General features: G+C 39.9%; 1 protein-coding gene across 1 annotated transcript in view; it reads right to left on the minus strand.

Moving 5' to 3' along the window:
• Positions 1–287: 287 nt before the first annotated feature.
• The window catches only part of LOC133993953 (replication protein A 70 kDa DNA-binding subunit-like), a 40,934-nt gene continuing 17,451 nt past the window's right edge, over positions 288–23,770 (minus strand). The window contains exons 11-17 of the mRNA XM_062433097.1: positions 22,962–23,098; positions 22,189–22,337; positions 20,180–20,309; positions 10,980–11,156; positions 10,691–10,798; positions 10,403–10,489; positions 288–983 (exon numbers count right to left, since the gene is read on the minus strand). Coding sequence (XP_062289081.1) covers positions 882–983; positions 10,403–10,489; positions 10,691–10,798; positions 10,980–11,156; positions 20,180–20,309; positions 22,189–22,337; positions 22,962–23,098 — 890 coding nt within the window. The 3' untranslated portion in view covers positions 288–881. The remainder of the gene's footprint in view (positions 984–10,402; positions 10,490–10,690; positions 10,799–10,979; positions 11,157–20,179; positions 20,310–22,188; positions 22,338–22,961; positions 23,099–23,770) is intronic.

The following is a 23,770-nucleotide window of genomic DNA, read 5'->3' on the forward strand; positions in this document are numbered from 1 at the left end:
AGCCACACCTTTCTAAAGGAGCACGCAGCTAAAGTGCTGTCCTTGTTTTCCAGTGTCTGAATATAATACTCACAGCGGACATAAACTAGTTTGAAATACTGAGCTGCAGACATTTTATTTGAAAGTGAAACTGCTATGCACAGTGCATCTACAGTAAGAGGAGTAAGATGCATGATTTATCAGTGATATGTGATTCTGCTTGATTCTTAAAACCACATAACAAGGATGGAAAAGAAAAAAGAAACACTGTTTTTATCTTTACATGTTTTTTATTGCTTCTTCTTTTGGAAGCCCAGAGAGCAAAGCCAACATTTTTTTTTTTTTAAACTCAAAGAATCATTTTAACAGGCAACAAACCCTGTGAACACACTTAAAACAAATGCCAACACGTGCATATCCCACACACTTTCCCCACACATTCAATTTAAGATGAAACAATGAAAAATTTAAATAAATCTGACTCATCGAAGTGAGCATCACAGCACAAATAACAAAGAAAAAATTTGTCACTTCTTCTAAAATAAAGAAAAAAGAAAATGCTTGCGCTTGTAAATGATACATGAGATGTAAGCAGGTCTGAGCCACACTTCTATGTAATCATAGTCAAACCTCTTTGTTAAAATGTAATTAAATTAAAAGGTTAAAGTAATTTCCATCACATTTCCAGTTTTTCACAACTGGCGTTTTGAAGGAAATGAACAACTAAATATCAGTCTTTTGTTGGGTTGCCATTTAGTCAGATGAATCACTCGCCACCCCTCTGCTGCCTCAGTCAGATACGCTGTTATCTCACTGAGTCGGAAAGAGTCGGACACCCGTCAGAGACCGGTCGAAGACACATTTAATCACAGAGCAGCCGTTTGGATGACTGGGGATCAAGTTCAGCTGGCCAATTTGTGGATGTTACTGAGGAGTCTCCTGCTGTATTCCCTGTGGTCGACTGGTTGGACTTCCATTACGGTTACCTTTACTCGGGTCTCATCCTGAGGAGGAAAAAAATAGACTTGAGTGAAGTGCAGATATATCAGTATCAATCAAGTGTTGACTTTCTATAACAAAATAACATTAGAAGAGAATTTATTTTAAGAAACCAGCACACTCACATCTCACTGGGTTTAAATTGTAACCAAACCCAAACCTGTATGAAACCTGACGTCTAATGGTGAAGTCATAGATAAAATATATAAAATGGACGTAACATCTGTAACGTCACCCATTGGTTTGTGGACTGCTGCTTGGAAGCGAATAGTTTCGGATCTGAGCAGCGCCAAATCTTGAAAATTTCCGGTGCATGCCGGGTAAAAAAACAAACACGGATTCTACTTATATGGGCATCAGGAGGAGCATGAGGCGCCCTCCTGAACCTGTGAACCAATCAACCTGTCAATCACCACGTAGCCACGCCCTAATGCATACCCTGCTTTATCGTCAAATATAAAATCAGGGAGGCCAAAATGTCCCAAATGAACATCATACTGCATTGAAGAAGGCTTTAAACTAGCGATTGAGACCATAAACACATTTTGAAAACGTTTACTGAGGTTAGAAATCAAGTGAGAAGTTGGTGAATTCTCCATTGACTTGTATAGAGACGGAAGTCCTTTTGACATCAAAACGTTCGCCCCCTGGTGGCCTTTTGATAGAATGCAGTTTTAAGTTACTTCCGCGTTGGCATCATTTCAGAGGACCGGAACTCCCCGCCTGGGTGAAGTGCAGAATTGTTCATCTGCCAGCTGAGGTCACTTTAGTCAGACCCGATAGGTTAACACTTTTCTTACTTTAAAACAATACTCACATACGTATACATGGAAAGTGTTTTTGTTGCTGATAACTGTTACTCCAAGCACAAAATCCGAAGACGTTTGTTTGCAAAAATGCATTTGGAATTTCAGCTTAACCTAATATGAGCCTTCAGTAGTCTGTGTTACTAGTCAAGTAGTTATCTTCTTAAGTCTACATGATCCAATTGGAGTGATTATTATTTAAAGCCACACTGACTCGTTACACAGGGTGAAGCCAAAAATGTATTTTCATTATTTTCACAGTCACTATAAAAAGGTTTAATCCTGAGACAATTCATTAATCATTTAACAACTCAGCCAGTGTAACCTGCGTCTTTGATTTGCATATAATCTCATATGTGTTTCAACACCGCTATTAGTATTTTCAATTTGCATCTATGCGAGGATAGCAGGTAAATTAAAGACTAGAGGGGGCCGTCAAGACAAAGGTTCCTCTTGACATGTGGTGACAACTTATTTAAAATAATTGCCTTCTAAAGGACGGCGTACTTTGAGAAAAAAAGGCTTGTTAATTTAATGTGGGGAGACTAATACTCTAATCAAAGTCACATCTGGAGAAAACAATTACTCAGCGGTCCAACATTCACCCTCAATTCTCCAACTCAATTTCATATGGTGCGGGAGTTTCGGTTAATCCCAGAAAAAAACGATATAACATAATACCTGGAGACCCGTATACCGACACACACCTCTTACAGATGCCCCGACATCACTAAGGGTAATTAAGACAAATTAGATACAGCGAGGATCCCTGTGGTAGGGCTAGGCAACAATTTTGGCTTCCAATGATTATGAAAACAAGATAATTGAGATAAAACGATTATTGTGCCATGTTCTGTTTCACAATGATGCTCTCACTTTGTCTCGTGTTATAAATCCAGTGCCAGATCCATATAGTAATACCATACATATATAATCTCATCATATAGTAAATGGGGCTTTGAGAGGGATCAGACTTGAGCCATCATAACTCAGAGATTTCCAGATCTATAGGAAAGGGATTTGTATCACATGCAGCACAGAAAACGTTATTCACATATTAAAAAGCCCATGTGATATGATATACATAGGTAAAACTATGGATTACTGAGCACAAGAGCTCCATCAGACACAATGATGGGAACTGTCCTGTTGCCAGCCGTTTCAATGAATCCTCAACACCCTATCTCCTCTCTACGATTCAAGGGCATAGAACACACTGAATTGCCAGGAGGGGGAGATATGGAAAGAAAGATATGCCAAAGGAAGGCCTATTGGATTGACACTTTAGATACACTTCAGCCTACGGGCCTCAATGACTATTTTGATATGAGTGCTGTAATTTTCTAGTGTAGAATTTGGGCTCTATAGTTCATGATGGCCCTTGTCTGATACTCCTCTACAGCTCTGTTTTGTTTTAGTTTTTCTTATGAATCCAGGCATCAATGATTTATGATGGTTCAAGCCTGATCCCTCTCAAAGCCCCATTTAAGGCGCTTTTCCACTACACAGTTCCAGCACGACTCGCCTCAACTTGCCTCGGTTCTTTTTGCCTTTCCACTAGGGAAAGTACCTGGTACCTGGTGCTTTTATAGTACCTGCTCTGGTGAGGTTCCAAGCGATCCAAGCCGGTACTAAAATGTGACGTCGACACACTGCTGGCCGCTGATTGGTCAGAAGAGTTGTCGCTGGAAGAGTCATGAGCCGTCCCACACAAGAATCAAACCCGGCATTTTTAAATACCGGCAGCAGCGTTACCATAGTTACAGCTATACGGCTCAATGTTCTTGCTTTGTGTGACAGAAAGCCTCATACAGCAGCAAGTACACCACTGCCTCCATGTCCTCCATTGTTTCTGTGTTTTGTGTCACGTATAAAACGAAGTCACGGCAGTTTCGCGACCCCGCCCACGTTAAGTAGGTACTTTTTGTAATGGAAAAGGTTGTTCCTGGAACCGTGCCGAGGCGAGTCGTGCTGGAACTGTGTAGTGGAAAAGCGCCATTACTATGTGATGAAATTACATTTGTATTGTTTTACTTTAAGGTGCTTCTGATCTATATGTTGTTTCATATTTGCTGTGTTCCACCCCTTTTTGTGGTCTATAACAAGTTTGGTAAAAACTATACATATATTTACATGTATGTATGGTTTAAAGGTTAGGGCATCTATAAGCTTGTAGCTTCAGCCCTGACCCTTTCGATCAGCCATGCAGCTCTGTTGTTAGAGGGATGTGGTACTGTTTTTTTTTTTTTGTGGTTCTATTTATTTTTTTGCTGATCGAAATAAAGTCAAAGTCAATGACAAGACTGAGATGAGTTATTTTTACCTGCCCGTTCATTATTAAATCATTGATGCTTCCAGCACCTGACAAAGATTTAGCTGAGTGGAGTGGTGGTCATCCTGCATGCATTTGTTTTTCAATTGAATTATAATTTAAGTTCAAGAAAATCCAGTTAAAAAGATGAAAAATGATGTTTACAAAGTCAATGAGTCAACGCGTGATCATGTTAAAAAATTGTGATCTAAATATTGACCAAAGTAATAGTGATTGTGTCATGTTGAGCAGCCCTACCCTGCAGAGAAATGTGGATAATGAAAGTGTAAGTTATACATTACAGTGACGAGCCAAACTTACAAATATACCTTTAGCTTCTAGCCATGCTAACAGCTCCATGGATAGTAATGTCTGAACTTTGGTCTAGACTGAAATATCTCAACAACTATTGGATGGATTACCATGACATGTTGCCCAGGTTGACTGTAATGGTCACCAGAGGAGGAATCTTTGTTTTTAGTGACATATATAATTATATTCTCCAGGTCAAAGATTTCACTTATCCAGTAAAATATCTCAACATCCACTGGATGGATTTGTAGAGATATTTAATGGTTTCTAGGTGATGTGCCTTCTTAACTTGGGTAATGCTCTGGCTTTTCCTGTAGCACCATCATGAGGTTGACATTTGTAGTTTTTAAGTGAAATATTTCAACAATTATTGGCTTAATTTTCATGGAAATTGTTACACATACTCATTGTTCCCTTAGGATGACTTGTGATCATTTTAGTAATACCTTAACTTGTCCCTTAGCACCATCATCAAGTCCAACATTTATTTGTCATTGGTTTATGAATGAATACCTACAAAAATAATGACATTCACATCATCCTGAGCTAAAGTTCCTGTTTAATGCTAATTTAGCAAATGTTAGCATGCTAAGAAGCAAAACTATAATGTGTTAGCATTTAGTTCAAGCCCCAGTAGTGAATATGTAGACTCTTGGTCTTATTACATTCTGTATGCATTATGTACTATCATATCAAATTTAAGAGTGGCACCAACGCTACATTAATGAAATACAGATCACAACACAGACTATACTCAAAATGACCATCGAGCTGAATGAACATTCTGTTGGCCTTAATAACGTAGAAATCTATCCTTAATATATAATACTGAGAGTGTAAAGGACCATATTAATAAGACTTTGGATGGCAGCTTCTTGGAACATTTCCCTTTAGCATCAACACCTTCAGCCTCAAACCTTTTTCACAGGTTCAGGGACAGTGAAAATACCTGAATGTGCTGTTGACAAGATCTCCTGAGACTTGTTTCTTGATGATGTAACATGAGTGTGTTAAGTGTGTGTGTGTGTGTGTGTGTGTGTGTGTGTCTCTCAATGGCCTGTCTGTTAATGTAAGGCAGGGAAAACGGGTCCTCTCTGACACTAATGCATTCAATGAGACAAAATCAATTCATTCACTTCAGACAGACAGATGCAGGCGCACACAGATGCACTTGCACCAAGACACATATATGCACACACACGTTTGAGGCCCTCCTGCAGACAACCACACACACACTCACACGCACACGCTCACACCTTTATGAAGCTTATATACCTGTGTGAACTAATACAGTATCACAGATTCAACATAAACACCCATCCAGGCTTGAAGACTCCCCAAGACTTGGGACTCAATATACTTCATCTAATTATTGAGTGATAATCAGATACACATCCCACATTCTAAGTGTATCAGTAATCTTGTATTTTCCTTTTAAACCAATGCAAATGAGATGTTTATGTGAAAAGATGCACCTATGTGCTCAGTAATCCTGCAGGCCAAATCTGATCTTCAGTATCATCTGAATTACATTAACTTCACCTGTGGCAGAGTGAGAAAGGCTTCTACTACACTGAAGTCTGATTCACTGCACACACTCCACTCCTGCCTCTGTGGGGCTCCACTTTAATCCGACACAGCACACAGTTAAGATGGAATAGTATTTAAATACAAGTGGTTTTGTGTCTGCAGGTGCAGATTTTCATCTCCCCCCTTTCTAAGAATATTTGTACATTTATTGGTTTTAAATATAAACATGAGCTGAATCAAAGTGTGGATGTATGAGCCAAAGTGTTAAAAATGTTGACCATATGATTGAGCTAGATGAAGCATACAGGAGGTGCACAAAGACCATGAATGTCTGCACTAAATAGCATGGTAATTGATAAATAGTTAATTAAAAAGTAAGTCAAACTTTCACTCTGAATCACAAATGTCAACCTCGTAGTAGATGAAAAGTCAGGTGGGGTCAGCAGAGTTGTCCTCTGAATGTTTGTGTTAATGTTCAAAGGTATTTATCCAATACTTTAATTAGATATTTCGGTCTGGACCAAAGTGGTCGAACCAGATCCCAATCCACAGCACCGCCACTCGCTAAAAAACTCATTAGTACTGTGGCATTGCAACAGGAATTCTCCACTGCAAGAACTTTTCCAGGGGACCAAAACGAGAAAAAAAAAAGAGTTTCACCAGAGGAAACAAAATTGATATTCTTTAGGATAGTTCCAGTTGTTGAAATGTCACTGCTCCAGGGTTAGTACTTTCCAAAAGTTCAAGAACTTTAGGGACAAGGTTCAGGCAGAGCTGACAGTTATTGACTGGTCAAACTCTGAGGGTTGCTACAACTTGTGTAACATCTCATCCGTAAAAACAAGGAAGTACTTTAGTGCTGATATTAGGACGACTGTCTGGTATCTGGAGTAAACGAGCTTAGAGCAACGAGTGAGTTAGAGTTAATGAGAGGGAGAGGGAGAGCAATAGTAGAGAGAATAAACTGAGTGAATGAGAGAAAGAAACATTTCGGTTATATTCGAAACCAAAAAAACCCAAAAACAACCATTAAACACTCAGCAGATCATCTACTGTGGAGTCTCACGCTCTGGAGTTTTCACTCTCATTTTCTTTCTTCTCTGCATTGCTCCTTTTTTATTGATTCATTAAATACAATTCTGACAACGGTAAATACACAGAACAACAGTATGACGATGACTTTGTTTCCTCATGTGTGTAATGTTTTTCGAATGCCGCCTACATTTTTAAAGTGCCATGGGTCATTTTTCTAATCTTCACGCTTCTTTGGACGCAGTATAAACACAGGAATGTGCTAAAGGGACTTTTACGTCTTAGTTTGAACTTATTTCTTCTGGTTCCTGGTTATGTGACTTTTTGGTTGAAAGGCTAGTAGTGTGATATGAGACATTTTTTATTTTCTGGCAACATTATTAGTGATTAACAGTCGTTGCAGCTTGCTACAACAACCTCATTGTTCTACGGATGAGATGGTACACAAAACTTTTACATGTTTTCAACTATAAACTAAGGGCCAACTGTTACAGATTATCATGTTTTCAAATTGTTAATTAAGTCATAACCCAAAAGTAAAGAGTTGAGGCTAAAACTGCTGCACCACCAGAATCAGCAACAGATCATGTTCTTTAATATTTATATTATAGCACAGAAAACTTTGGGGGATTTGAGTGCATTGGGTTTGATCAACTATAAAAGGCTGTAGTTTATCATTTCTGTTCTGCCCTGAAATAACACAAACTTGGGTTCATATGAAGGTGAAACCACTTCAAAACATGATCCTAAACCTGGTTGATCTTTCTCTCTGTCTGTCCTTCTTCTGAAAAATGACAAAGTGCAAATTTTTGTGAGTTCATTAAACTGAAGACATTTCATTACATTGTTCTATTTTTAATGAAAACGCAGCGGTAGACATCTGATCTATTTGTCTTGTCTCACACTCACAAGTCATGAGAACAAACTGAGGCTGAAGTAGAAAGACACACTGAACAAGTGATTCATAGACGCTGCGCTGTGCTCGTCTCTTTAGATCTTTAGAGCTTTGAAATAAAAACAGTAAACTTTGACTAACAACCACTGAAAATACATTCTGAACACACATAAGGCCTGTGTAGAATTATGCATCTTTTACATTATTATGTTCTCGGGCATTAGAACAGTTTTTGACACCTTCAATAACTCAACAAAATGTGATAAATAATAATAAATTGATTAAAAATGTTTGATTTTATGTGTTTTTTAATATGTATTCATTGTGTTGGTGGACCTAGAAACAGCTGTTCAGCACATCCATGCTGCTTCATGCACTTCTACTCCACCTTATCCATCTATATTCAGGTTTGGATGTGTTTAACATTAAATGTGTGCGCCTGTCTTACTGTCTGTTAATGAACAGCAAAACACAGGCCTAAATGACTAGAGTGAATTGTGCCTCATTATACAATTCATTAATGGGTTGTTGTGTTAAACTGATTTGGTGCAGGGAATGTAAAGCTGGTCTTATTCATAGTCAGTGAACAAAGTGACCACTCAGTTAATTGGTTTGGACGTGAGGAGGCTGTTCAATCGCAGAGGTGTTGACTTGAAATGGACACGATGTCTTCCTCTTCTTGCTAGACGAGGCCTTCAGATTGTGTTCGAAGTCAGTCTGTCTTACACTTTATGTGTATATATATAGTCATATCCTTCAGAGGATGATTTGTTGTGCCCTGACTTCTTCTGCTCTTTTTTCTTCGTCGGGGCAGATTTTCACTTATGCAATAGGAATATTTAATTTAATGGGCAGATGTCTATTAACTTTACATTTGTACTTGCAAAGAGATTAACCATTAATTTTAAATGACCCTGTGACCTTTCCTGTGATGCAGCTGTGAGGAAAACCTTTCTATTTTGAGCCCCACTACTGGCAGAGCTGTAATAAAAGCAAAATAATCTGTATATTGTTTATTTTTTCCCCAACAATTTTATATTGTGGGCTGCAATAAAAATTGCTGCCTCTAGCATCTGCTAGTGGAGCATCAGGCTTTTTCTTGTGGCATCATAAATAGCAGCAATATGCTGACATTTACTGTAAACACAGTCAAGCTCATTTCACTCCATAAATGAAGATTCCTCTTCACTGCTTCGTATGTTAAATGAGTTTACAGTTACAGAAAATGTGCATTAATTTGTATGAGGACTGAAGTTCAGTACTTTCCCTCGACTTTGTGTAAATCCTCATCAAAATGCTATCCAGTTTGTTTCCAGTGGATGAAGAAAGGCTTATAAACTCAGTGCAGTGCTCCATGTATGTTCCTTGAGGTCAGGACATGGGACTGCTCAGAGCTCATCCTACATCTCAATCATTCCACTCAGATTCTTGGTTTGTGCCCACAGTAGCAAATTAGTGTCTAAATAATTAAGCTAATTAGGCTTAGAGAGACAATAGCTAAATGCTAATTAGTGCCTAATTAAGAGAAATTAATCCACAGCTGTATTTGTTTTCCGGTATCCAAAGTGCAGTGGCTACATAACAAGTCTCTTGTCACTGCGATACTAATTGAAATGATTCTGGATTCATGTTGTGTGACTGACAGTGTGTTGTGATTATACTGCAGTTTGCGCATCTTGTATTGTGGCTTTACATGCTTGGGAACTGCAGTTCAGCGGAAGATAATAAGTGATGACAAGTGTGGTGGTTACAAATTCACGGATGACATGCTGCCAATTAATTGAAATCGCACACATTGCAATGTATCACGCTTTAACGTCATGGGGAGACTTTATCAAGCTAGTTCCATTACAACTTTTATTTTCACTGTTTGGAAAGCATCTTTAACACTTCTGCCTGCACCCAGCTCATCATAAAGATTTCTGCTAGCCGATAAATACTTTAAGCCAAAGAAAATACTAAATCTGTAAACAGTGCAAGTGTTGCCGTCTCATCATTTTGTAATCGTGATACACACACACACACACACACACACACACACACACACACACACACACACACACACACACACACACACACACACACACACACACACACACACACACACACACACACACACACACACACACACACACACACACACACACACACACACACACAGCCATGTCCTACTTTTTGGTTTGATTGTGAAATAGACACTAAATGAGATCATTTACTGTTTTTACAACAATGCCACTTGTTTGCAATCTAGTTATTTGGAAAGCCCATTTATCCAGCCATTATTAGTGTTGGGAGAAATAAAATGCCTGCTGGTGTATTTATTCAGAACAGCGTTAAAACATTGTTTGTAAAAGACATGCGCTAGCCAATCAGGGTCGTGCATTTCTGCAAGGCAGGGATCAGTGAGATTTTTTTTCCACTGCTTGCAGGACAATGATGAGTACCATTATCATTATATTCTGCTCCGTTTATTCCCTGGAAACTAAACTGCATTGCATTGTATCAAACTCTATTGTGCTCCCATGTATAGCTACTTACGTTATACGTCTCCAGCTTGACTCTGTTCTTAAAAATGTGAGTTGTGTAGTTGACTTTCTGGAAGACTTCATCGAATGCAGCCTCATCCTATGGAAGAGAGACACACACACAGAGACACACACACACACAGACACACACACACACACACACACAGACACACACACACACACAAGTAAATACAAGGTCAGGGTAACTGGTTTACAGGAGGTAGTCTGTTAAAGAGCTGTGAGAGTTAGAGAGGAGAACTGTGTGTGTGTGTGTGTGTGTGTGTGTGTGTGTGTGTGTTACCGTGTCTCTGAGATACCCCAGTGTTTCTGCACTGTGACCCAACAAGACCTCAGCTGTCTCCTGGAAACATGTCACCCACTGGTTATCCCCGAAGTCAGCTATGTTAGCCTGAGAGTCAGACAGACAGAGATGATGAAGGGGTGAGAGATTACTTATGTGTGTAAGTCCAAGTGTGTGTGTGTGTGTGTATGTGTGATCACAGACATTTCAATATTCTTTGGCAGGAGGAAGTCAGCAGGACTATTATGCGTGGCAAACAAGATTTAATGAATCCACCTTTTGCACTTACAGAAAGTAGGAGTCTGTACTTAAAGTTGGGGAACTCTCTGTTACACTTCTCACAGCGGTACTTTCCATTCTGTTGGTCTATGACCTTCTTGTTGCATTCTGCAGATGGACAGGCCTGGTACAGACAATTCTCTTTACGAACGTACACCACTGTCGCCATGCAGCTGAAATAGTCCGCCTGAGAAGAGGGAACACAAATGGGAGAAAAATACATCAAATTGTGGGCATAGAGCTACAAGATCAATAAATACTACAAAATCACATGAAATTTGAACGTCTAAAAGGCTGCAATTAATTAGCAGGTGTTGCTCCTTTACACAATATTGTGCTTTGGACAAATTGAACCAAAAAAATCAAGTAACATACATGAAAAACCAAGTGAACCTTTAGTACTATCATTTAAACATTTAACATTTGTGCTGCATTTTGAACATTTCATTTTACACTTGATGAAACCCGGTTGTTCCTGCAGAGGGAATGCAAATGATGCTGTCTGGTCAAATGTCATGCCACCCTTACCAAATCCTGACCAGACATTTTTTAACAGCATTGCATGAAATGTATCACTGTGACGACTGTAACTGCAACAGCAAAAATCCCTCTCGCTGGGGCTGGAGAGCAGACTATGTAAGAAGTATGATTTGCCAGCTAAATAGCACTGGCCACTGAAAGCAAAATTCACATCCTTAAAAACGTACTTGACAGAATACCGAAGAAATGCTGCAGGAGGAAACAACTGAGGAAATAGAATGAGTCAGAGTATGTGTTGATCATCCAGTTTCCCTGTTTAGCTGGTAGCTTTCTCCTTTGAATGTCTTGGTTGTTGCTTGTAATACTGGCAGATGTTAACAACATGAAGTTTTTACCTTTTTTCATTAAAGTTATAAAACGTACCCATGGGATGCCTTTTCTGGAGTCTTGAATGAAAATGTGTTACCAAGATGTTTCATGTACTGGCAACAGATACTGTAGTGTTGGACTTCTCATCTTAAGATAATTCTTTGTGAATCACAATTTATGTAAAATTAGCTTCTTTGGTGTTTACATTAAAACAATCTGTCATATTTTTAATGAGAGTCTCAGCTGACATTTCGTTTGGCAGCGTACAAAGATCGATTACAGCACATCTGTTTATAACCTGGTACACATTTTATTTTATTTATTTCCCTTTTACATATAAATAAAGATTCATAGGCCATGATTGAGGTATTATCTCTGAATCATTTTGTGCCAAGAAAATGCAGAACTGGATCCTCTCAGTCCATCTGTTCATGTCATTACACTTTTTTTCCCCAGTTGCTTTGGGAAAATCATTCACTCAAAATCATGAATCTGAAAACACTGTGTGCAACTGTCATATTTATGGTTCATTTTCTCACAACAGTTAATGCATTTTTTGCTGAAGTCCCGACATCAGCAGACTCAGTGATGCCTCGCTGTTGCCTTTAAGATCAAAGTGGATTAAGCTGCTTTTCTAACGTAATGTAAAACTATCAGACATGTTCCTCGTTATACTTTGTGTGTTAATACCAGGCGGGGAGTTCTGGTCCTCTGAAATGATGCCAACGCAGAAGTAACTTAAAACTGCATTCTATCAAAAGGCCACCAGGGGGCGACCGTTTTGGTGTCAAAAGGACTTCGGTCTCTATACAAGTCAATGGAGAATTCACCAACTTCTCACTTGATTTCTAACCTCAGTAAACGTTTTCAAAATGTGTTTATGGTCTCAATCGCTAGTTTAAAGCCTTCTTCAATGCAGTATGATGTTCATTTGGGACATTTTGGCCTCCCTGATTTTATATGTGACGATAAAGCAGGGTATGCATTAGGGCGTGGCTACGTCGTGATTGACAGGTTGATTGGTTCACAGGTTCAGGAGGGCGCCTCATGCTCCTCCTGATGCCCATATAAGTAGAATCTGTGTTTTTATTTTTCCCAGCATGCACCGGAAATTTTCAAGATGGCGCTGCTCAGATCCGAAACTATTCGCTTCCAAGCAGCAGTCCACAAACCAATGGGTGACGTCACGGATGTTACGTCCATTTTTATATACAGTCTATGGTTAATATTCACTTGTAAAATATTAAGACAACCTTTTAAACATAAATGTACACTTCAATAAATCTAGAGAAACATGTCGAATTAATCTTGCATGTGCAACTCTTCACCTATCATTTCTTAAACATTCACACACAGGGAGTTTTACACAGGTATGTATCACAGTCATTTAACATGGAGCAGACAGACAGGGAAGAATAAAAGATTATTCATACAGAGGAGAGATGTGTATATGTGTCTGGTCACAGGGAGAGGTGGATCCAGAGGAAGAAAGACAACATGTAGGGGAGGCATTGGGAGGGTTTTTCTACATTGTAAAGGCAAATATCAGATGAAATGTTGTGTAATTACTACAGTAAATAGCTTCTAAGAAAAGAGGAAATTGACAAAGAGAAACCTCAAAATAGACGGTTGAAATTGGTGTTTCTATGACATGAGTTTATTCAGTTTGCTGTAGAGGATATTTAAGGCTTTCCGTCCCGATGAGCCCACTCTCTTGGTTGGTTTGATTGGCTAGCCCCCAAAAGCTGTTTTTCCTCTGACTTACAGCCACTCGGGAGGCCACGTCAACAAACCATGAAACTAACTATAGTAGTAGGATTTCATTACGTTTTCTTGCTCTTTACTGAAAATGTCAACTTCCCAAATACATTTGTACATGTCCCACACAAAATACGATCCAAAATATGAGGAGAAGCTTTAACAACAACCTCAGCAACATAGGCTACGGAACGACGGCAGGAAATGGACTATTGTGCTGCACGGAATAAAACGATGTGACTGCTGTAAGTGTTTTAGGAAATGCAGCAGTGTCTCAAAAAAATGTGCTTAACCAATTGACAAAAAACAATAGCAGACCTGTTCACCAGCCAGGAGAACAGGTCGGAGCATTGCAAAGACCGTCGCTAAGCTTTTCAAAAGCAGCGGTCTTAAAGGTGTACAATGAATAGACCGGAACAGACACCTCATCAAAGCGTTTGTTATGTAGGAGGCAGCAGCGCTTTGGTAGATGAACAAGACGCCAGATGGCTCGGGCTGTAAGAACACAATGAGTAATCACTTGTCCACAGTACAAGAGTTAAAATCACAAACCAGTGGTGGGGTACAACAACCAATTTCAAAACACTCAATGATTCAAACTCTTTATTGCTGGGGACAACAGCACACAAACCTAAAAGGGAAGCTACAGTATTCTGCCCACCTAAACTGACAAAGATGTTCCCAGAGGGCGAAGAAAACATCACCTACACAAAGTAATGCAACCATCAGCTAGCAGAAAGAGTGCAGAAACATTTACAGGATCATTCATGTGAACTGTCCTTTCCATCAAAAGGTGTTGAGATCAATCCAAATTCACTCATCCAAACTGAGCGTCAATAATCTTGGGTGGATGTTCTGTCCTCATCAAAATGGTGTTAGTACTCCTCTTGCCTTCCTCTTGTGTTATCATTATAACATAACTTTGCAACACACAGCAAATGTCATGAAACTAAAGCCCATCAGTCTTGAGTGAGAGACAAAAACGCAAAGTGGAGCAAAAGTGATCCTTCTAGTTGAGGCAGGACATCCTTCACAGTTCTGAGAATGCAAATAAGCTGCTTAGGGTGAAAAGAGAAGAATTAAATACAATAAAAAAACTCAGATCAAACTTGGCATCGTCAGTAAAACTGTTGCCAACAAGTCAGTCCAGCTGGTAGATGCACGCTGTTTACACATCTCTATTTGACTTCCAAACAATCTTGGAACAGTTTAAGAAGAGAGCAGAGGGAGTGTGAGATTCCTATGCATAATAGATGCAAGATGAGAGGAAACGCTCTCTCCGACTCTAATACATAAATTGTGTTAATGTACATACACACTCAGACACACACAACTAACATACAAGGTTATATGCAAAGACCCAAACTTACACATTTGCAATACAGCTACAATGAGCGAAACTTTCAGTTATGAATTTAAATTAAAGTGTACACAGTCAAACAGAATCAAATTAAAATGCAGCGATGTTGCAGTAATTTAAACAGATATTAGCACCTTAGGCGGCAGAACTCACACTGGTAAAATCAACAGCTAAAAAGGAAAGAAATGCTAATTTTGGGGGAAAAAGGCTATTCTCTCATCCTGTGGAGAAGCACAGCATTTGATTTCCATAAATATAAATATAAAGAATGCACACAGCAGATGAACTGTGTCTCATTGGGAAGAGGCACACACACACGTGTACACGCCTGCAAGCAGACAGACACACATGGATAAGAACGGGCGCACATGTGCAAGCACAAGACGATAAATACGTTATACATGCACACGTAAGAAAACTATAGAAAAATGTGTTTCCTTAGCATCACCAGAGGGTATTTCTACCAGGAGAGCAGGCCTTAAACAAGATGTTGGAATTACAGCCAGAATTTAAAATGAAATGCTTTAAAATGTATTCTAAACAACAACTACAAGCTAGAGCCGGGCCAGACTCATTACTAATGTTGGCCTAAATGAGTCTATCAAAGACTCTCTCTCTAGGATGCGAGCCAAATTCACACACACTGAGCAATTCAATGCCGTTCCTTCGTCATACAAACATAAAATCCACAAAATAGAAACCGGAGTCCTTTTCCATTATTCCTAGCTGCGGTATTCAGGCGACCGGGCCTCCTTTGAACACTAATTTTTTTTTAAAAGTAAACGCTTCAGACCCCGCGGGACACTCAGCTGAGCGCACGGAGGGGTCATACACTTTCTGTAAAGTGTTCAGTAAAAGCACGGAATGTGAAAAGGCCATTATGTTCATCTCTTCTGAGATGGTTGACGTTGTCCTGTGTCCCCCTCGACCTCTACGGATACTGTCAGTCAGACTTAGAGCTCTCTGACACTTTTTCCCCCCCTAGCCAACACTGAGTCACAGCTTCATAATCTGTCCACCCATCCATCTACCCACTACTCATGCCACACAGCAAGAACCCCTCCGAAACACTTACTAAGAAGGTTTTTTTTAATTAGGAGAATTTCTCCCGTTAGCAACAACCCCTCTACCCCCCTCAACACTCCACTCCCATGTTTCCGCCCGTGTGCCTGCCTCATCACATTTTGTAGACGTGGGCAGATTTGGGACGCTGGAAGGCTGAAGAGGTGGGAATGCAATGGGTGGAGAAGGTGGTGGGAGGGTGCATGTGGCGGGGAAGAGAAGAACAGGATGCTTTCTTTAGGGGCTTGTTGAGGGTTTGCGATGCTGTCAGACGCTACAGAGAACAGAGTAGAGAGGTCAGCCGGATCTGGACCATGGCGATTTTGTCACAACTAGACCACTCCAAATAAATCCCGCCCTTGTCATCATCTCTCCCCTTCTCCTTATGTGGGTTTTTTTTTCTCCTCTCCTTCAGTATTCCAGTGCATACACAGGAGCCTTGGGGCAAAGTCTTAACCTTAAGCACAGTGAGGAGAACCTAGAAGAGCAGCGTGACTAACTCTGCACAAAAAGACAGATACAAAAAAAAACGCTCACAGACACAAACACACAAATATACGAGCGCAGGCTTACCTAAAGATTCATACACATAAACACACACACACACACACACACACACACACACACACACACACACACACACACACACACACACACACACACACACACACACACACACATCCAACATTCTCAAAATAGTTTTCATTCTTATCACACCAAATCCCTGTGTCACCTTCTGGCACCTAAATGCAATTAAAATTTGTATGTGGAAGGGCAACCAAGTGAAAATCTACTTCACATAATTGACGTGGCTGCACATGCCAACTTTAATGCTTTTCCCAAAACCCCAACACACACACAGCTACATTAATTAGAAATGGCTTTAACACTTGCTTACACACACACACACACACACACACACACACACACACACACACACACACACACACACACACACACACACACACACACACACACACACACACACACACACACACACACACACACACACACACACATACAGGGAGGCAAACAGGTAGAATGTCAAATTAGATTCCTTTAAAGTATAAGCTAATGATTGGCTTTCCATTATTATTACCAAAGCTGCTGCCTTAGAGTATGTTACAGAAAAACGTCCTTAAAGCAAAACCATTCAATTACAGAAACAGTTGGAGGTACTCATGGCGGAGAGAGAGAGGAAAGACAAGACAAAGAGGAGAAGGAAAGGAAAAAACAGAAAAAGGGGAGAATAAAAAAACCCTTGAATTATTTACACATTCTCACCTTTCAACTCCTTTCCCCAAATCTGCCAGTTAACTGTTCCTATCTGTATCCTTTTCTCAATACCCCCTTGTCACTTCACTCTTAGTCACCACACTCTTCACTATTTTTTTTTTTTTTTTTTTTTTTGCTGTGGCCTTGTTCCCTTTCCCTCCTTCAATGCAAGTTTATAAGTGACATGAAGTCTGAGTGGCTCTGCTTGGCTTTTCTACTCGTCTCTCACTCTCCAACACTCTCCGTCCTCTCTACTTCCCTTCTGGTAATGTTATGCCCTGTAGGCGTCCTCCACCTCCAACACATAATTAGAATTTTTTATTAGAAACAACATTGATCTTGAAGCTAGCCGTAAACGTGAAACGAGGGAGACTAGTCAGAGATAAACCCAATTAATTAGATTGGAAGTTTGTGAGTGGCACATACCACTTACATGCACTCTTTTGGTCTAAAGCATGATAATTCTGGGTAAAGGCACTTCTTAAAATGGTTCATGGTTCAATTTGAGAGTTCTCACACACTCCTCTAATGGCGGCATTCAGCACTTCAATCAGTATTGCTAATATGTGAGCATCACTATCTCCCTGCTACAGCTAAAACAAGAGGACCATGACTCTAATCCATGAAGTCATACGTAGCAAGGCAGAGCCTAAAGCTGCTCTATTTACAATGAATGGAAGACTGACTGCTGTGGATTTGTGTTTGTCGAAATGCTTACATTCAAATGAGACTAAGCAGTTGATTCAAAAATCACTGAATCCATGCCTTTTCACAGGAAATCATGTTTGATAGTTTTGAATAAAAGACCTCCAGTGTAATCACTACATAGGGATGAACACACACAAAAAAACACCATTCAACTGTTTTTTTTATCATAACACTGTTTAGTAATGAAAATATTTCTCATGATTTTCTTTCCACAATAAACAAGTGATTTAGTTTACGAGTCTTGCTCACAACGTCAAAGTCTGTCAACACCATGGATTCGTCCTCGTGTGACTGCTAAACTCTAACCCTTTGATTATCAGGGCGTGACACCCAAACCTGGTGTTTACTGTGCTCGTCTCACATCTCTAAAAGATCTTCTGCGATCAAACTCTGTTGTTTTGTAGCTATGCTGATGTCGCGTCATCTGTAGGGGTTTCTTTAATTTTTCAGCTGCCTGAGTGGGAGGTTTTCTGATTTGCATATCAATCAAAATATCATATCAAAGTAAACTGATCTCAAACTCAAAAACCAAAAGCTTAAAAAAGAGCAGAAAAAAGTTTTGAAAATGACAATGCCATATCATGATCTTTTAAGTTGATATTAGTCGAACTTGTTAGCTAACAGTTTCTTATGTAGACAACCAGCAGTTATGGAGCAGCATTATCATTCAGAGTTGTGTCTCAGGCCACCTGGTTAAGTCCAATATTCGCTCTTCTTTAGCTCTTGTTTTGCTCTACAACAACAACTCTGGAGGGGAATGTCTGGCTCTTAAACTGCTAAATGCTCCACTGTATTCACCATCCAGTGCAGGTAGTGTACACTGCGGTTAAGATTAGGGTTACAGCTTTATAGCGGCAAACAGCTGTCTGCAGGCGCTGTAAGAGTGGTGAGTGTGAACCATAACAGTAAAGTTCAAGCCAGACAGAAAAACACTGAGTTGAAACTCAGCTCCATAAATCTGAGGAGAGCTGCAGAGTCACAATTCAGGGTGATAATTATCTGTAGGTTCATCACTACAAGTAACGCCTCTCAAATGACACATTATCATTTGATTCCTTAATATTATTATTATTAAAATACTGATTACAGACGCCTTAAGTTATTAATGCATACAAACAATAATGAAGTAAAATAATGAGCACCAAAGTAGCTCAAAGCTCTCATGATGGTTCTCATATTCTGGCCCTTCAATTTGGACTATACTGAATCACGTGAATGTCAAAATGAATCTACAATCAGAGCCAATGAAACAATTGAGACATAAAATAAGGCTCACTTTGTGCATTTTCACCACTTTTACAAGCTATTCTGTTTTTGAAGGACAAGTAATAGTCTATTAATAGTGTATTAATAATAAACTAGGACTTCTAACTCTGTAACAAAACAGTGTGTCTGACTTATAGACAGATAGAACCATTGTTATACTGTACTGACAAGAATGAGGGTAGATGAATAAAGTAGTTGATCAACAGAAACTTAACAGGCAATAATTCCCTAGTTCCAGCTTCCCAGTTGTTTTTCTCTACTTTTCATATCACTGTATACCAAAGACTGTATATAAAATGGACGTAACATCCATGACATCACCCATTGGTTTGTGGACTGCTGCTTGGAAGCGAATAGTGTCGGATCTGAGCAGCGCCATCTTGAACATTTCCGGTGCATGCCGGGTAAAAAAAAAACACGGATTCTACTTATATGGGCATCAGGAGGAGCAAGAGGCGCCCTCCTGAACCTGTGAACCAATCAACCTGTCAATCACGACGTAGCCACGCCCTAATGCATACCCTGCTTTATCGTCAAATATAAAATCAGGGAGGCCAAAATGTCCCAAATGAACATCATACTGCATTGAAGAAGGCTTTAAACTAGCGATTGAGACCATAAACACATTTTGAAAACGTTTACTGAGGTTAGAAATCAAGTGAGAAGTTGGTGAATTCTCCATTGACTTGTATAGAGACGGAAGTCCTTTTGACACGCAAAAACGGTCGCCCCCTGGTGGCCTTTTGATAGAATGCAGTTTTAAGTTACTTCGGTGTTGGCATCATTTCAGAGGACCAGAACTCCCCGCCTGCTGTATACTGGATATCTTTGGGTTTTGGTCAGGTCAGGTTTATGTATGTATTGTATATATGTGTGTGTATGTATATGTGTGTGTATATGTATATATGTATGTGTGTATGTGTGCACTGCACCTTATCTCTGTGTCCCATCTGTTGATTCTTAATGTCACTCAGTGTTTTCCAGTTCATCTTTCCTCCGCTGCCCACTGATCGTGCCTCTGTCAGGGATTGGCTGTCCACCGCATAGCCTTCTTTGTCATACCTATAGTGTGGAAATTAACACACAATATATATTATTTAGAGTGCAGGGAGATAGAAAAAAAAGAGAGGAGGGTTTGCTGAGTCAAATGAAAAACACACAGAGCATGCTTGAGGACGTGACTAATGATCCTTTGATATTGAGGTGATTGAACTACACAGGAAACACCATCAATATTAGTCATCTGCAAACATGTGCAGGAATGTATCTCTCTCTTTGTAAAACAGGTTTAAAAGCAAGTCTCTCTCCTTGTTTACATGTATGAAGGTGTGTTTTATTAACAGACTTTGATTTTTTTTCCCTGTGAAGGAGATACTGCACTTTGTCTGTTATTATCTTTTAGAAACCATCTTCAGCCATCACTGAATTACTCCCTTAATCTCTTAACTGATTTACAGTCACTGCATCTGTATCCCGCAATCCATTTGATCTAACATATGGCTGCCCATCATGCATGAATGCTTTCATACATCAATCAGCCTTTCATATCCGCATATATTTCTATTCATATAGACACTGTGTCAAAAACAAACTTATCTCGCTCTCTTTTCGTCTACCCCTTCCATCTATTCATCTATCTACCTTTTTAATATTCTTTTAAAAATCTTAATGCATCAGTGTGACTCCTGCTCTGTATTCTAGCAGTGCAGAGAAATCTAATCAAGGCATCATCCAAATTCATCAGTTTCCTTCAATTATGCAAAGCAAGCCTGGTCAAAAATAAAGAAATAAATAACACAAAGCACCACATCGCCACAGGAACTGCAGTCAGGCAAACACTGTCTTTGTAAAGCACAGACCTATATGTTGAAAAGGAGTGGAAAACCCTGCCTGCTCCTTGATTACCATTCATTGTCATGCGTTCATTGCTGTCAGCATTTATCTGGAGAGAGGACCTAACAGCAGGAGAGATCAGGGGAAAAGCCAGGGATTATAAAAGAATGGAAGAAGGAATGAAAGGAAGGAGGGGCACTGTATTTTAGTTATTTAGCCCTTTGAATGTCAGGATGAGATGGTGTATTGACCAGAGTCTAATAAGACCAAGATTAAAGCTGGAGCAATGGAGCCTGCCCCTCCTCTCTGTCCCTCACCAACACACACAAGTAACTGCTATAACTAATGCAGTGCACATACAAAAATGGCTAAAGCTATTGTTCATGAAGCAATTAGCCACATTTATAAACCAGACATTAACAACTGAAAGACTGAGCAGAATAATGCCCACAGGTACCAGCAAACACACCCCCTATATTTACTGTATTCACACTTTGAAGCTGTGATTACACCATTCGACGCAATTTTCAGACTAAAAATAGCTTTCGGTGTAACACTCAGGCAATCGTATGCACACTGAAGCATTGTTATGTACACACTCGGCAATCAAAAAAGACACATTTATATTTCAGCTGCGGCCAGACTTGGGAACAGCTTTAATGAGTGAATGAGTCATAATTCAAAATCCCTCCACAGGAGCTGCTAATAAGAATCCAGTTTGATGCGGCTCCCCGTGTCCCCATCTCTCTCTGCGCACATACAGTAACAGTTCAGAGCTAGTATCCAGAAATATCCGTGTTCTGATTATTCCATCCATCCAATCCTGCCTACATCGTGTCTAGAGCCCCCGCTGGGACTGAAGAGGGGCATGTCACCAGTCTCCTGACACGTGATCACTGGGGCTTTGTACTTCGGTTTGTTCATTGTGTCTGGATATGTGTGAACATGCCTCGCAACAGCGTTTAACAGGAATACTTCCATAGGAATGCTTACTCAAGTTGTGTGGTGGTTGTGTAAACTGATTGGATATCTATGTGCACTTGTAAACATGCGGGTTGATGAATATGTGCATGAGTGTTCATTATACGTGGAAACCAGTGTGACTCACCAGGCCCTCAGTCTAAAGGCCTCCGGCATGTCTGGGTTGACCATCACTGTTGAGCTGAACAAAGCAGAGACAGATCTGCCCCCAAAATCAGACAAGCGAGCTCCTTTAATGGCGACCACAGGTTTTCCAGAGCCGTCAAACTTCTCCGCCTATAGAAAAAAAAAAAAAAAAAAGGATCGAAGACAGTAGTTGCGGTCAGAGCGATGGAGAACAAGAGATAGCAAATGCAGTTGTGTTATTGTCTCTTAAGTGTTCAGTCCGCGTCTGCAGCTTGGAGAGACCCGAAAGTAATATGTGGTATAGTTTGCTTTTATAATTGGACAACCTACAAGTTAATTTGAAAGTCGTTTTTTTTCCGGATTTTGGCAAAGAGGAGGGATTAGCTCTCGCAGATTGAATGAGCTTAGAGAAGAATAGTGCCATTTCATGCACATTCGAGAGTTATTTAGCCTGCCGTCTCAAATCAGGGACTTTGGTCCAAAACACTCCTGAAGGTCACAGGAATGATTTGACCAATCCAAATTTTACAGCCCAGAAAACCTAATCAAACTGCTCAGTACGCAAGAGCACACACACAGAGATATGCTATGGGCACGCATGCACTGACACGGATGCACAAGGCACATACACGCATGGGCACCTTCATAAACAGACGATTAATTACAGCCTGCTCAACATGTTTTTATGTTAAACTGCAAATCCATCCCGGGGAGAAGTGAAAAAATAAGGAGAAAGAGAGAGAGAGAGAGAGAATAAGAGATTACAGTTATTACCTCTTCTCCCCACAGTGTGACTGTCACCACTTTTCCAGTGGTGTCTATTAAGTGGAGGGCCCTCTTGGAGACTTCTCTGCTGGCCTTTGTGGTGATGCGGGACACATCGTCTGCACTCTTGCACACTCCAATCACATCTACAGACAGGAAGGAACAATTTCACATCTCCATTTATACAGTAGATAACTCATGCACACAAGTACACAAATAGAAAAATGAAATAATAGTGCGTTAGGTGAAGTGAGCCTTTTGAAAAGTCTCTGCATGGTATAAAGAGTGAGAATGGCCCCTGGATATACTCGACGTAATGTGGAGTGGTTTCATGTCATAAGTAGTAAAGATCCAACACAGTCTGATACTGCCAAGTCACAGCAGACTGACGTATAAATGACATAACAGGCACGCTAACACTCAGGCCCACATGCCAAATCACAACAAACACACTCATTCCTCTATGTTTCTTGTCATGCTCAAGGCCTGAACACTTCATTCAGGATCACTGCACTAAGGAGAAGTTACTGCTGAGCTCTAAGAACGCTAAGGGCGTACCATGACCAAAACTAAAAACTCAAAAAGTCAAATAATTCATAAACAAACTCATCACAGAATCCTCACACACAAAGTTAGAGAAAACCAGGGAAACAAATACAGATTATGTCAAGTAAAAATGAAATAAGTCAAGAATAATGTATTTTAATGTTATGCCACAGCTTTTCAAACAGTCTATAAAATGTAAAACCAATGACAAATGTTCGTCACATGATGGGCATTGATTACTTTAAATGTCTCCTGTGCTGATGGATGGTCTT

Source organism: Scomber scombrus, chromosome 14 (genome assembly GCF_963691925.1).
Source record: "Scomber scombrus chromosome 14, fScoSco1.1, whole genome shotgun sequence".
Classification (NCBI taxonomy): Eukaryota; Metazoa; Chordata; class Actinopteri; order Scombriformes; family Scombridae; genus Scomber; species Scomber scombrus.